Source organism: Anabrus simplex, chromosome X (assembly GCF_040414725.1).
Source record: "Anabrus simplex isolate iqAnaSimp1 chromosome X, ASM4041472v1, whole genome shotgun sequence".
In the NCBI taxonomy this organism is placed as follows: Eukaryota; Metazoa; Arthropoda; class Insecta; order Orthoptera; family Tettigoniidae; genus Anabrus; species Anabrus simplex.
The window spans coordinates 101,690,317-101,706,683 of NC_090279.1; the positions used below are offsets into that span (position 1 = coordinate 101,690,317).

Here is a 16,367-nt window from a genome sequence, read left to right on the forward strand (position 1 = left end):
TTTGGGGCTATGATCATGAAGATGAGAATGGAACAGCCGTATAAGAATGGGCTGAAATGAATCACCCGATCCTAATTCATGACACAAAGCTACCAGCATCACTTAACACCGGTGGGTGGAGACGAGATTACAACCCTGACTTCATATTTAGTAGGAGCAATATTAGCCAACAATGTGTAAAATCTGTCTTCCCCAACAGACCAGCATTACGATTCAACTGAATGGATGACAGGTCTCTTTAACAAGATCACTGAAGAGAGGATTCCAGCCAAGTGGGCATACAGTATCACAATTCCAATTTTAAGCATGAAGGAAGTCCAGCTGAATGTTGCAACTATTGCCCAATATGCTTTCTTTGGATGTTATCACCAACCGGTGAGGATTTGTGAAAGGCTCCACACAGCTTGCTTATCAAAAAGCACCGTGAGAAGTCAAAGCACCTTCAACTGAGTGTCCTCCGTGAGCACAGAGTACGTGAACAGAATGGGTCAAACTGCTCTACCATGATCCGAATCAGCTGACTTTCCTACTTCTGTGCTCTCTCATCATAGGAACATGCATTGTGGACTCTTCACCATGTGAAAACAAACCTCACTGCAGATGCAATACCATAAAAATCAATGATGTTGACCTTGGCTCGATGGAACTCTAGCCTATTTCAATCCACTGCTGGATATAGGCCTCTTCCGTATGCTTCCATTGTCTTAGATCTTGAGGCACTTGGAACCAGGGAGTTCCAGCCAACAGTTTTATGTCATCGAGCCATCTCTTCTGGGGCCTTCCAATGCCTCTCTTGTGTTTCCATGGTCTCCAGTAAACAATCCTACAGGTCCACCTGTTGTAGTCTTGTCGAGCTAAGTGTCCCTCCATTGCCATTTTAGTCTTGCTCCTCTCTCTAGGATGTCTATTACATTCATTCTTCTCCTGATGTCCTCTGAATGGATCTTATCCCTAAGGCTGATCCCTAGCACGTGTCGCTCCATGGCTCATTGTGTCTGCTGAAGCTTGTGAGCACTTTCCTTCGTCAGAGTCATCGTTTCCAGACCGTAAGTAGTAACTGGCACCACGCACGTATTATAAAACTTGGTCTTCAGGTTAATTGGGACATCCTTGTTTGTCAGGATGAATCTTAGTTTTCAGAATGCTATCCAACTCATGCCTATCCTGCGAGGAATTTCTGCATGTTGGTTGTCTATTCCAAGTTTTATCATGTGTCCAAGATAGATGTACTCATCGACAGCTTCTATATATTGGTTTCCCATTTTAAGTGATTGATTGATTGATTGATTGATTGATTGATTGATTGATTGTCTGGGCTTAGTATTTCTGCTTTATTAATGTTCATTTCCAAACCAATCTTAGCAGAGGCAGTTTTTAATTCTTGGATCATGCTTTCTAGCTCATTTTCACTTATGATCACAATGTCATCGGCAAAACGCAGGTGGTTCAAATATAACCCGTTAACTTTTATTCCTTTATTATCCCAATGAAGGGTTTTGAATACATCTTCCAAGGCAAGGGTAAACAGCTTTGAAGAGATTGTGTCACCTTGTCGAACTCCTTTGCCAACTGGGATTTTATTGGTGATGAGGTTTTTGTCCACTCTGACTACTCTGGCTTAAATTGTGTACTCTGTTCAGTTGCCTTGCACGGTGCTGATTTCTGGACTTCATAAAAAGAAGAGGAATGATGACTGGCCATCATGGAAATATTCAAGTGGACATGACCATATCACAAATAAAATCTGCAAGTGATAAATAGTGACACCACCCATTGAAAAGATGAGAGAAAGCCATCTACACTGGTATGGGCATGTATTTGGAGCAGAAGCAGCAACAGTGGTAAAGAATAGTTTTACTTTGCAAGTAGACTTGACACCCTACACAAAGATTTCAAAGTTACAGTCACAGTGTCAAGTGGCAACAGCATGTGAGAAAAACACTAAGGAGGAGGAGGAGGAGGAGGAGGAGGAGGAGGAGGAGGAGGAGGAGGAGGAGGAGGAGGAGGAGGAAGACTCAAATACCGGTGCTAAAAGTAAAATGCTCTGTGGTAGTGACAGCATGAATTAGTTTTCGAATATGGGTTAAACAAAATTGTAGGATTAATTTCTTGCAAAAATTACACCCCCATGGCACTACAGCCCTTGAAGGGCCTTGGCCTACCAAGCGACCGCTGCTCAGCCCAAAGGCCTGCAGATAACGAGGTGTCGTGTGGTCAGCACGACAAATCCTCTTTGCTGTTATCCTTGGCTTTCTAGACCAGGGCCTTCATTTCACCGTCACATAGCTCCTCAATTCTAATCACGCAGGTTGGGTGGACCTCGAACCAGCCCTCAGGTGCAGGTAAAAATCCCGACTTGGCCGGGAACCAAACGCGCGGCCTACGGGTAAGAGGCAGGCACGCTACCCCTATACCACGGGGCTGACCTTGCAAAAATTAGGGTGCACAGATTATCCGTGTATCCAGGGGCTCTGAACTTTGGAGCGTGGGCTGGCGACCACGGGGCCCTCAGCTGAGTCCTGGCATTGCTTCCACTTACTTGTGCCAGGCTCCTCACTTTCATCTATCCTATCCGACCTCCCTTGGTCAACTCTTGTTCTTTTCGGACCCCGACGCTATTAGGTTTGCGAGGGCTAGGGAGTCTTTCACTTTCACGCCCTTCGTGGCCCTTGTCTTTCTTTGGCCGATATCCTCATTTTTGGAAGTGTCGGACCCCTTCCATTTCTTCTCTCTGATTAGTGTTAAATAGAGGATGGTTGCCTAGTTGTACTTCCTCTTAAAACAATAATCACCACCACCACCACCACCTTATCCATGTATATAGCAATTTCACAGATGTACATTAAGTCAAAGAATTGTACCTCGTACCGTAATGTTAGGTAGCCGACACTTATCCTACACTTCAATGATGATGAAGCACTCACCACATTCCTTTTCTTTTTCTTCTTCTTCTTCTTCTTCTTCTTCTTCACCTTGTTGCGAGTCCCCACCTGGAGACCTCGGGCTAGAAGGGGCTGCATCTCCATCAAACCTGCACATTAAAACATAACCTCAATTAACAATGCTGACTATACTTAAGGCTAATCTCAAAATGAAATAAAATCATTTTTCCACTTTCAGTATAGTTTCTAGTGTGCTGCTGATGATGGGATGGCTTAACAAACAGTTTAACATGTTTCAAAGAATAACAGAACTCAATATATTAACTTACTTATTTTTCCAATCTGCTTTATATCGCACCGACAGAGATAGATCTTATGGCGATGATGAGATAGGAAAGAGCTAGGAGTGGGAAGGAAGCAACCGTGGCCTTATTTAAGGTGAAGACACAATATTTTCCTGGTGTGAAAATGGGAAACCACAGAAAACCATCTTCAGGGCTGCTGGCAGTGGGGTTTAAATCTGCATTCTACCGAATGAAAATTGACAGCTACATGACCCAAATATTCACTTACACCAACCAAAGTAAATTCAAGGAAATTTTTATTACATGGAATGAGGGGAAATAAAAAAAAGAAAATGAAATGGAACTCATGATGTAAGGAGAACATACCTGTCTCAAACTCCATTGCCTCCCCCTGACTGGTAAGTACTCCTACCTAACACTATTACAGGTTTTCCCTACTTCTTTAACTGATGGCAAACTACCGATATTGTGATACACTTACGTTTATAAAACAATAAGTCACATTGTACAAGATCCACCTTTTCAATATAAGATGCGTTGTTGGATAAAATTACATCATTTATTTATGGTACCAGTTTCAACATCCATCATCAGATAATTAGGGTCATTATACAAAGATACACATTAAAGTTAAAACACAGAAAATTGACCCTGATAATTAAAAATGTCTATAACAAGTTAAAATGAAGCATATTCATGCTAAATGTCCAGGTTTAAATATGTAATTTGTATGAGTTTGACAACTTCTTAGTCACAAATAAAGAAAATAAAAAAACAAACTGAGAAGCCTCACAGAAAACAGAGTTCAAAGTCTTTGACAATCCCAAAATTTATACATATGGGTGCTCTGTGCGGCATTGGTAGCCAACATATATAGAGAAATGTACGCTGAGTGCAATGTGGTAATGTTAAATACGTTAAAAGAGTGGATGGTGTTCCTCTGTGAGCATAAAAACGACACTAAGTCAATAGATAATATATATGAAAACCATTTTAGTAAAATATGATGTTATGTCGTATTATACTGGAGCGAGTGGATCTTGTGGCCGGAACTGTGTTGAAGATGTTAAAAGATTCTCGATCCAATGCAGGCCTGCAGTATGAAAGATAAAAACGAATTAAACTCGGATAGTGGAAATGGGGCAATAAAGTAAAACTTTATAAAGAGACTCACCTTGGTTGGCTGGTTGTGTGTGCTGCGGAGTTGAAGAGGAACTGGCTAGGAAGTCGTGTGGACCGACTGGGGAAGGAAGGGGAGATGAAGAAGTGTGTTAGGGAGGAGGAGGGGGAGGGGCGATAGACGGGGCAGGATCACGGGGATTTGGAGGTAGGAGGGGATATTGCGTCAAAGAGTTATATCCTATCTGAAAGACTGAGCTATTTTCTGGAATTCTGAACATGTTAAACACTGCAATGAGAACATCAAATAGGATTTTCGGTTTCTCAGAGATGTCATTTAAATTAAAGTTTGAATTAGAAAACTGGTTTAAGTGAATGTAACAGCTTTTGGTAGTATGTAAAAGGGGGCCCTTGCTATGCGTATCAAGGATCTCAATATCCTGGTCTATTCCAGAAAATTTGTGCTTAGCAGCATGTATAAGATGGCCTACCGCGGAAAATCTATCATACCTAATTGCATTTGTATGTTCTGTGTACCTGATTTCTATGCTCCGGCCAGTTTGCCCAATATATGAGCTGCTGCAGTCATTTCAATTGAAATCTGTATACACCTGATTTTGAGAAAGTTAAAACTATTGATCATGTTGGAATTGGGTAGAACATCTGAATTTCTATTGTTAGTTCTGAAACAGATGTTAACATTATGCTTCTTAAATACTTGGATTTGTTGGTAATCAACCGCACCATATCATTTTATGGTACGTTTTGCCTTTTCTGAAGTCTTCACGCTCCTAGCGAACTCTTGTATTTATGAACTGTTACTCTTTCCCATCATGTGTTGTTACACTATGTAATCTTTCCTTATTCCGGAAGATGGCATCTCACATGTTAGCATAGGTCAAAGCATTTCTTTTCTGCCCTGTCTTGTTGGGTTATTCTTTCTGGTTGTTAGGGTGGGGAGTTTTGACTTGAGAAATCGGAAGGATTGGATTTCCAAGTCGCCTTTGTGGCATATAAAAGATATTTTAACAGATTCAAGATGTCTGTACACATCTCGGGCTTTCGAGAATGTTAACTGCTTATGTAATCGAGGTATTTACTTTTCTTTAATCTTCTTTTGGTTTTATTATTGCTTCATTCTGTGCTCACCATGGTTGGGTTAGAAAGGCTTCCATCATTACATGTGTTTCTAATTTATTTGTGTGTGAACTTTGATTTTCCTTTACTGATTCACTGTGTTTCTTTTGAGAACAGAAGGTGACACGGATTCATGTATGTGTGTGTATGAGATTGTTTGCTGTGTGCCGGCCGAAACCTTTTACTCATGATATAGATGTTGATTCACACAGGGAATCTGAAATATTTGTTCCGAATCAGTAAATTTATAATACCAATATAAATGGTCTGTTATTGGACATTATAAATTTTCCAGCTAACTCATTCCTGGTTGCCAGCGTTTCGTCCCCCGTGTGCTAGACTGGGCTCATCAGTTGGTACCTAGCATACCTACCAAGCGAATGTTGAAGCAAATGCTAAGCCAGAACAGCGTTTAAACAATTTAACTCAAGCGAATACCAACTTAGATAAGCAGTTAGCGGAATCTAATGCTCGTATGGAACAGTATTTAAGTAATTTAGCATAATCGAACCCCGACCTAGATAGGTGGTTAACTGAAGCTGACGCCAGGTTAGATAAGCGCTTACATGACGTAGTTCAATCCCAATTTACTGAAATGAATGCGAACTTAGAATCACGTTTCAACCAAGCAAGTGTGAAGATAGAAAAAAAGATTCACAGAATGCAATTAAAAAAAGATGACCGATTCACTGAAATCCATTCTCAAAGAACTCGTTATGTCGAAGAAATGAAAAACACTATTAAAGATCAAGTTATAGAAGTTGTTCGGGAAGATGTGAAGAAGGTTCTTCCTTCATTCCAACAGCTTTTGCAGGACATTGAAGTTTTCAAGACAGAATTTCAGGAGTCACATGGTCAGCTTTCACAAATGCAGGCTAAAATTGTTTCTGTCCAAGATTCTCCTAGGGACACAGTTAAAAATAACATTTCCAGAGTTGGAAACAAAGTCGCCTTATGAAAAGCTAAGCAGGGCGAGTTTGACAACGATTCACTCAGCAAGCCGAAAACACGACCACACAAATTATTTGTATTTGTAAAGATGTTGGCGAACTTAAAAATTATGTCAAACATGTTGAAGGAATAGTCCAACTCCAACTGGGAGATGTCAAGAATAATCTCGATCAATTGGCTACTAAAGTTGTTAATCTTGAATCTCGAGATGTCCAGAGCAATTAATAGTTCAGTAGAGGGAGCCGGAAAAGCGTCATATCAGACGACAACTGTTACAGTCCAAGAGGAAAAACCTCCTAAATTATCCGATAAAGAAGATTACATGGCTAAGGAGTTTCTGCTTAATGTAGAGGAATATTTTCAGGAACATAAAATTAGTGAAGATAGAAAATTAAGAACAGTCGCCCGATTGTTAGAAGGCAAGGGTACGCTGTCTTCAAATTTAATTTCAAGACATACTCTGACTTTAAGGATGCTTTGAGTGTTCTTGGAATGCAGAAACTCAGCATCTAACTTCAACTGTATTCGAGAAGATATAACACCTCCATTAACACATCTCGATATGCCGATGTTTTATTATCTCAGTTGAAGACGATGCCGTATTTAGACCCTCCTTTGCCTGAGAAAGAACTCATACAGGTCATTATGTTACAATATCCTTCTCACGTTCAAGAGATCTTAGTAGCGGCGAACATTCAGAATTTGGATCAGTTAGATGATATATTACGACATCTTGATAAGAAAGTAGCCTCCCGTTCAGGTTAATACCTCTGAACAATCAAGACAAAGTCCTGAACGAGCGGAAGAGAGAGATACTCAATCTGCACCTGCGCGGTATAGAGGATATAGGAAACGCCCATACTGTAGCTAAGCGCCATACCAAACTACACCTACTTGGTTAAAACAAGAGGAAAGACAAGAAGAGTGTAGAGACTCAAATAAGTCAGACTTGCACAAACAGTGAAAAGAAATGCAGGACTACTTCCATCAAAAGAAACAAGAGGGTCATCAACCTGGAGCGACTTCTCTTGAATACCAAGAATACCATAAAAGAAACAACACCTTTGGTCAAAATCCAGAGTCCACACGTGCTGTTGCAAAAAAAAAAAAAAAAAAAAACCTTAAATGTTCCGGAAATAAGATTGCCTGAAAATGAGGAGGTTGGGTCATTCCATGTGGACATAGTTAATTATTGGCACATTGATGATGGTAGTTTATTATTGGAAGATGAGTTACCCATTTGTCAACATCTCCAACGAAGTCTACCGATAATCAATATTACCACCAGGGAATTTCAAGTCTCATCACTAGTGGAATGAAGAGAGCAAGTTTCTCTAATATCTGACAAGTTTGTAACCCCCCCTTTAAACAGAAGGAAGCACATAATACAAGATACATATAAAACACGTAATTATTTGATAATGCAAAATAACAAACCTTACAGAACGACATCAGCCGATGATCAAACAAGAAAACATTTTACCTTTTACAACACGTGGCTTCGCAGGATAACCAACATGACAACTAGAGAAAGGAAGTATGGGAAGCAGGCCGGGAAACCCTAGAGGACGAGACCTTACGCGACGTTGTAGGGAAAGAAACGTGAGAACATTAACCCTTTGTCCAATTTATTTAACATATAGAATTGAATCAAGGTATGAAGTGCACTAGGTTAGATAACATCATTAATTTAAAAAAAATCAAATCGAACCACGAGGTTCCTATCAGTGTTTCTCTCAGAAAAGTGAATATTTACACAAAGTTACAATGACATTTAAATAAGTGAGCATAATTTTGATGTTGAAACTTACAATGAAAATTTAAAGGGGACAATGACCTAATTACAAACATCATATAAGGCAAGTTGAAAAATGTTACAAGAGAAGGGAACAACAGAAATTAAATTTAGCGCAGAGGCCTATAGAGAAGCAGTCCTCCCCTAATACACATCAGTGAGGGACGCAAAGCTCAACAGGTGTGCACTAAATTGATACGGAATTACTGGAGGCAATTCGGAAGAAAAAAAAATTTTTTTTTTGCTAGGGGCTTTACGTCGCACCGACACAGATAGGTCTTATGGCGACGATGGGATAGGAAAGGCCTAGGAGTTGGAAGGAAACGGCCGTGGCCTTAATTAAGGTACAGCCCCAGCATTTGCCTGGTGTGAAAATGGGAAACCACGGAAAACCCATTTGCCTGGTGTGAAAATGGGAAACCACGGAAAACCATCTTCAGGGCTGCCGATAGTGGGATTCGAACCTACTATCTCCCGGATGCAAGCTCACAGCCGCGCGCCTCTACACGCACGGCCAACTCGCCCAGTAGGGAAGAGAAAATAAAATAAAATTAAAGTTTACATATTCACAAAAGATTAATAAAAAGAATTGCCTCCAAAATAAAGGGTATGCCTAGTTGACGAACTACGGCATTACAAATCAAAAGCGGTGAAAACCAGGGTCCAAGGCAAACTCCAAACGAATGAATTTACATTTTAAGTTAACACTTGAGAACAGAAAACATGCTTACCCCGGGATGGCTGGAGCCGGTGAGCGGACCACCTTACAAGGAGCGTCCGATCGTTACGACGTACGAAAACCAAAGACGCTGAACAGAGCCTTGCTCTTGGTAAGGAGCCAAAAAAACCGGAAATTGGGGAATACTCAAACAGCCGATCAGGGAAGCTACCTATGTTTCGATCCGAAGTTTGACCAATACAAATTAGTGTTATTTTCACCAATAGAATTATAGCACCAAATATGGTAATGTGGGAAATTCATTCTAGAGATTTTGATTGCGAAACTCAGCGATTTCGTGATTGAAGCCTCCACGTGGCACTACAGGGTGATACAAAAAATGGGTTACAAAAAAAACATATTACTGGAGATCTCCAATATCAATGTCAATGATTAAGTAAATAATTGTCTCTTCAGTGAGTCCTGAAAATACTTTAAAATACAACTTCATCAAAAATAAAACACACAAATTTTTACATAATTTTTACAACAACAAAAATTTAGTCGAATTCTTCAAAAAAATGTTAGTTCCTTAGTTTCTTTTGTCAAGTCAAAAATGATTCCGCCGACTATCAACTCACCACCGGTGTCAAAGTTGATAACATTAATCAAGGACAGATATAACATTCTCATTTTACCTGTAGCGCAAGTTAAGATCAAGGGTATTAATCCTGACAGGAACATCAAATGTAAGCAGCGAGTCTTACTTGAGTTTGCTATCAATGAAGAAGTGTGTGAACATATTTTCCTGATAGTCTCGCCTATGAAGTTTAACCTTTTCTTGGGTTCAGACTTTCTGTCAAAATACAAGGCAACTACTGACTACTCTGCCAATACTATTAATTTATGTAAGGTCGGATCTGAAGAGTTACAGCTGGTAGACGGTGAAGATCACAGACTTCAAGGGACTGATTTACCCCGTACACAAGTCGATGGTGCGACTGGCGATGCCACCCCAGTCGACCAGGTACAAAAAGGTGATCCTGAAGAAGAAGAAGTAGAAGAGGGACCCGTGTCAAAGGAAGAGGGTGTTCCCGAAGAAGAGGGACCCATAGATGAAATTTTGAATGACAAAGGGCTTGATATTTTCACCCACATCTCCAGTGTAATTGAAGCCCCAGAATGCCACCCTAACATAGCAGCGGCAGAAGAAGAGATTTATCAGTTATATCCGGACGTCTTCAAAGAGAAGCCTGGAGAAATTAAGGGTTTCAGACAGCATCTCAATGTCAAGGATACTTCACCTTATAAACGCAAATCATACCTGGTGCCTGAGAAATATAAGTACGAAACCAGGACACTGATTCGTCAGATGGAGGCTGACAGAATTATTTCCAAGTGCGTTACACCCTATATTAATCCACTCACCATAGTAAGGAAACCCAATCGTAATCTGCGATTATGCTTGGATGCCTGTGCCTTCAATGACTGACTGCTACTTGAGTATGACCACACACCTCCGCTTAAAAATGTCATTAAGTGATTTTATGGGGAAAAAAATTTTCAGGCATGGACATGACATCATTTTACTTTCAAATTATGTCAGTTGAGTATGTAAGACTCTTGACTGGATTTCTTCACTGGATAATGTGCCTCTGATCTCAAAAATATACTTTGAGTAATATGAAATCAAAAGAAAATTCTCATAAGTATTTCCTTTTTCCCCGAGAACGAGAGATATGTACCGGTTACGAGCGGTACATACCGTATATTTTGACGAATAATTATATTCCACTTATAGTTATGAATTTCATTGGTTCCGTATTGAAGTGGGATTACAGTAAATAATATATAAATTCTTTCAAGGTCCACCTATTCAATACAATGACGTTTTATTGTGATTTAATCACATGTCAAATAGTCAAATGGTACTAGTTTCGGCATCTGTGTGCCATCATCAGCCTTGAGTACAAATTAAAACAAGATATTGTACCCGTCTAAATGAGTGCCTCAGTTAATTTAGGAAAGATGGACAAAATTTTATTACGGAATATTGGTTTACGAGACCGCGTGTATCAGCTGTTACCGTGCCGTGCCGATGGGAGCCAGCCGAAAGTAGGTCAACAGCTGTTGAAGGCCGCCAGCGCACGCAGTTACGTCACCTGACACACCGACAGACGAGAGGGGGTATTATTCTCGAAGAATCCACTCACAGCTGTGAAAGACGATTCACGGCGCATGATTGCCAACAGCCAATGGAAATAGAGGAAGGTGCTAGAAAATCTTAGGATTTTTCTAGAACAAAGTCGAGGAAGAGTCTCTTGTGCAACACCGAACAGTATAGAAGAGTACCTTAAGAAACGACGAACAGAACAAGTTTGAAGAAAGTCATACAGTCGTATTCTTACGGAGAAGATGAACAGTGCATTCTCTACAGAAAAGAAGAGTATCTGCGGACGACGTTAATACCTGTATAATTCTCGTACGGCACAGCCATTGCTTTATCTGAGTGCCAGTGCAACTTGTCGTTAGCTCAATGCAGTATCCAACGAGTTTATTACAGCCGCACATTTTCCCGTGTGGAACTTGCTGAACCGCAGACAGTTCGTGTGTTTATTGAAGCCGAGTTTTATAATAGAAACTCATGGAATGTTCCATTGGACAGTATAAAGGAAAGGCATGATCTTAAGGGAATATTCGAGGGTAATCTGGCTTTTAAACATCGTAGTAACCAGTAATATTATTTGTCAGCTTTAAGACGTATCGTAAATAGGTGAATGTGTTTGGAAGTCGAAGCTGGTAGTAAACCTGGACCTGAAAATACATTGTTGCACCAGTTAAGTGTTGTGAATAATTTAGTGAGTTACAACTAGTGTGGATCCTATTGTTAAGGCAGAATTTCAGTTTCAGCTATCTCCGTGAAACCTAGCAGCCAAGATGCAACGAACACGGGGAAAGGATTGGAATTTTCCGGAACTTTGCTGGAGTAATACGACGATGCTGGACGTAGTCATAGTCATAATGGATTAGACTCCAGTGTGCACGCCAATACGATGACCTTGTACACCTGTAAGCCATCATAGCTGAGGAAGAGGACACCGACGCCCATAGCAGCATCCCGACGCCACGAATTCTCATCGGAACTATAAGTACCACTGTAAAATTTCTTCTCTTTTAGTAGATACCTAGTAGATTGTATTCTTGCTTAGAGGAATGTAGTTTCTTTAGTAATGTTGTACTTAATGGTGATGGTAGAGTATTCATTCCTTCATTGATTTGTGATTTCAATATTGTCCATCTTTGCATTTTCTTGGAATAATGGTTTCCTTTTTTTTTTTTTTTTTCCCCCCCCGAATTCGGTGATGAGTAATCCCTGTTGCCAGTGAGTTTACAAGGTCAGAAGTAATTACAATCTTCAAAAGGACATTATAAGGGATTAAGACCTAATAATGAGAATAATAATAATAAAAATAAAATAAGGTAATAATAATCATGACAAAGAGGATGTGATTAAAATAGGAGTAAACTATGATTAAATCGTAATCTTAAAAAAGCTGTTAGACATGTATGATGATTGATACTAGAAGGGAAGGTAATCGACGAGTAATAGGAACAGCTCATCGAGAGAAAGTTCTAGGAGCCATTGTAGGAAATAAAAATAATTTTAATAATAATAATGAAGGTTGGGAAATTGTAACGAGTTGTTGAGAAAATTGAGCGATCATTGTGATATTAAATTTTGATGAATTGACGATATGGGACCACTAGGGTGCATATCAGTCATAATAATTATAATGAATCACAGTGATTATATTGAGTGATGGTGGTGATGGTGATTTATGATGGTATGAAAAGATTTAGGGACTAATAATAGTTCTTGTTCTTCGCTCAACAACTGATATGAATAATGCACGACTTAATCATTATTGGATTTTCTCGAGGCTCTGAAACGCATATTTCTAATGATGGTGATGATTATTCATCGAGAAAAATTTTGTCACCCTATTTCATCTTATAACTACAGTCATGAGGAGTTCTCATTATGGTCAGGTAATGTTGTAAGGGTCTTCAACCGAATTCAAGAGGAAGAGAAAGTTACAATAAAATAATAATAATAATAATAATAATAATAATAATAATAATATTATAGTTCTATTGTGTGATAAATCTACTTATAAACAGACACAGGTTCAGATCACTACATAGTTAAAATTAAAATTAATCTCACTCCCCAGAGGAGACAACAAAAGCAAGCCCTTAAAACTAAAAGAAAAATAGATCCTACCCAGCTAATCAACAACAAAAATTACCAGAAAGCAACTGAAAAAATAAAAATCACAGACAAACTTGAAGACTTAGTACACAACCTTAAACAAATTGCAGAAGACCTAGCTCCAATTAAACCACGTAAAAAACACCAAATGTGGAACAGTGAATGTGATGAAACAGTGGAGAAAAGACATCAGGCATGGCTATTACATCAGTCCCAAAAGACAGAAATATCCTATCAAAAGCTAGTAAAACAGAGAAAAGAAACTACCCAAGTCTTAAGAAGAATAAAAAGACAACATCATAAGGACACCCTGCAGTTAATTGAAGAACAGTTCAGTAAAACTAAATCAAGGGACTACTACAAAACCTTCAGAAAGCAGCTCCAAAAATATGAACCTCCGACCCTACTGATGAAGGATGAAGATGGTAAGCTGGCCCATAACAATAAAGACAATGCAGAAATTCTGGCTAAACATTTCAACAAGCTTTTAAATTGTGAGGAACCTACAGAACTCCTTCATTTGGACACCAACACCCCGATAAAAACATCACCAGAAAACATCAATCCCCCCACAATAAAGGAAGTCTACCAAGCTCTGAATAAATTAAAAAACTACAAAGCGCCAGGAGAAGATCAGACCTTTGCGGAAATCTGGAAATATGCAGGAACCTCAGCAAAAGTTGCCCTCCATCAACAACTTGTCTCTATCTGGATTAAAGAAGAACTACCAGAACACTGGACAACAGCCCTCATTCATCCTCTGCACAAAAAAGGGGACAAAACCGACCCTAATAACTACAGGGGAATCTCTCTCCTAGATATAACATACAAAATATTTTCAATAATCATCCTTAATAGGATAAGTTTACAACTTGAGAAAGAACTAGGAGAATATCAAGGAGGTTTCAGACCCTGGAGGAGCTGTCCTGATCAGATCATGAGTCTTAAGTTGATAATGGACTATAACAGGAGAAGAAACAGAGATATGGTGATAACATTTGTAGATTTCAAGAAAGCTTATGATTGCATCCATAGAGAATCTCTGTTTAAAATTTTAAGACACCTTGGACTACACCCAAAATTAATAAACATGATAAAATTGACTCTCACCAATACCAAGTCAAAAGTGAAGTTTAGGGGTGAAACATCAGAGACATTTGAAATTAAAACTGGACTACGGCAGGGAGATGGGCTCTCACCATTATTATTTAACTGTGCTCTAGAAATGGCAATGAGGGAATGGTTTAGAAAATGTCCCCCCAAAATAAAGATTGGCCGAAAAATCAAAACAAATTGCCTGGGTTTTGCTGACGATTTAACATTACTAGCAGTGGACATAAAAGAAGCAAAAACCCAGATATCAGAACTTCAAAACATTGCAAATAAAATTGGCCTCAAAATATCATTTGAAAAAACAGAAATTATGCCCCAAAAACCAACACAGCTAAAAGAAGTCACCATAAATGGTAATAAAATCAAAATAGTAACTCAGTTTAAATATCTTGGAGAAGTAATAACACATAACTTAAATGAAAAAATCTCAATCCAAGTAAGAACAAATAGATTAGCTAAAGCACAAAAATTAACATGGGATATTTACAAAAAGAAATGTCTATCAATAAATACAAAAATAAAACACTACAACACAGTTATAAAACCGGAAGCTACATATGCAGCAGAAACAATCTTTTACCTGAATAAACAATCAAAGACTGACAGACTTCAGAAAATTGAAAGGAGGATTGGAAGAACCTATATCAACAAAAAATATCAGAAAGATGGACAGTGGCAGTTAATACCTAACAAAGTCGTGTACAAAGAGCTAGAACCCATTACAGATACTATGCGTAAGAGGAGACTGGGATTCTTTGGACATATCATGAGGATGCAGGACTCGAGACTTCTGAAACAACTAGTACAACACAATCTCGTCTCAAAAAATACCACAACAGGATGTAAATGGATCAGAGAAGTAAGAGAGGATCTGAAGGAAATAGGCCTTACAACAGAAGACACCAAAAATAAGATAAAATTGAATACAAAACTCAAGAATACAAACCTCCGCTTTACCCTTACACAAAACAAACCAACAACACGCACATTTTCAACTGAGGAAAGGGCACGAAGATCGGAGCGTCTGAAGAAGTACTGGGAGGACCGCAAAGCCCGAACAATCCCTTCAAAGAGACCTGAACGACGGACTGACTAAAGTGATCCTATGTGGTCATAAAAGAAGAAGAAGAAGAAACAGTTGTTAGAATTATGTTATTTCGTGACATTTACCCACATCATTCCAGGAATGCTTATCTTTTGTGTATTTGATGTGATTGATGATGCACTGATATTGTTGTTGTTGATTCCACATAGTGTTGCGTGATACTCTATCCATCCATAGAATACTAGTTAGTGAGGAAACGTTATTAAGAATTCTAAAAGAATACAGTCGAGCGAAGTCTACGAGAGAGGGCAAGTTCGCCAAAGGATTTTTCAAAATTTTCAAACATTGTAAAGAAGTTTCTCGAAGTGGTAAAGAGTTTTTCAAAATTATAACGACGATCTCAAACATTGTAAGGAGTTTTCCAAAAGTGATTTATGCAGAATTTATTAAGAATAAGCTAAAGAATTTCATATAGTGATAGATGATTTAGAAAGGATTTTTCACAGGTGTGGTAAAGTAAATCTTTAACAAAATTTTTTTTAATAAGTAAATGCAATTTCGATAGTGAAGTTTCTCAAAGAGGTATTAAAGTAATTTACCTGAGAATTTTCTAAACCTGTGTTGCAATTGAAAATGATAGCATTGCTAATCACATGATTAATTCAATGTTGCAGAGTAAAATGTTGGAGGGAGTTTCATTGAAGAAGTAATGGAATCAAATGAAACCGAGAAGCATGCAAGGACTCACAGTCGTTTTATTTGTTCACAAGCAATAATGAATTGAATTATTTTGGTGAAATATTGTATTATGTTTTTCTTTTCTTTTTGGCATTTGTCCAGGCTGAGGTTTCATTATATTTTAATAAACATTGTTGTTATTTTGTCCTGATTTTCATTCAACATTATGTCTCCTATGCAGTCACCAATGGCCCTGTAAAAAGAAATGTTCTGTCGGTCGGTCCCGTAAAAGCAAGTTGGCCCTGCGAACAGTCCACCCTTTGGGACTCTCGCTCTGCCGATTGAGCGACCCCGGAGAAGGGGACAATACATATTCCTAAAACATCTAAAACACATTTTAACTCATTATAA

The 16,367-nt window shown here is 38.8% G+C and overlaps 1 protein-coding gene across 15 annotated transcripts in view; it reads right to left on the reverse strand.

Annotated features, from left to right (window-relative positions):
- LOC136886858 (zinc finger protein 41 homolog) overlaps positions 1-16,367 on the reverse strand; it is a 348,826-nt gene that overhangs the window by 149,255 nt on the left and 183,204 nt on the right. For all 15 annotated transcript variants that reach the window (XR_010861834.2, XR_011019112.1, XM_068230980.1 and 12 more), the window contains one exon: positions 2,925-3,031. Coding sequence is in view for 13 of the 15 variants with exons in the window: in XM_068230980.1 (XP_068087081.1) it covers positions 2,925-3,031 (107 nt within the window). In the remaining 2 variants the exon portion in view is untranslated. The remainder of the gene's footprint in view (positions 1-2,924; positions 3,032-16,367) is intronic.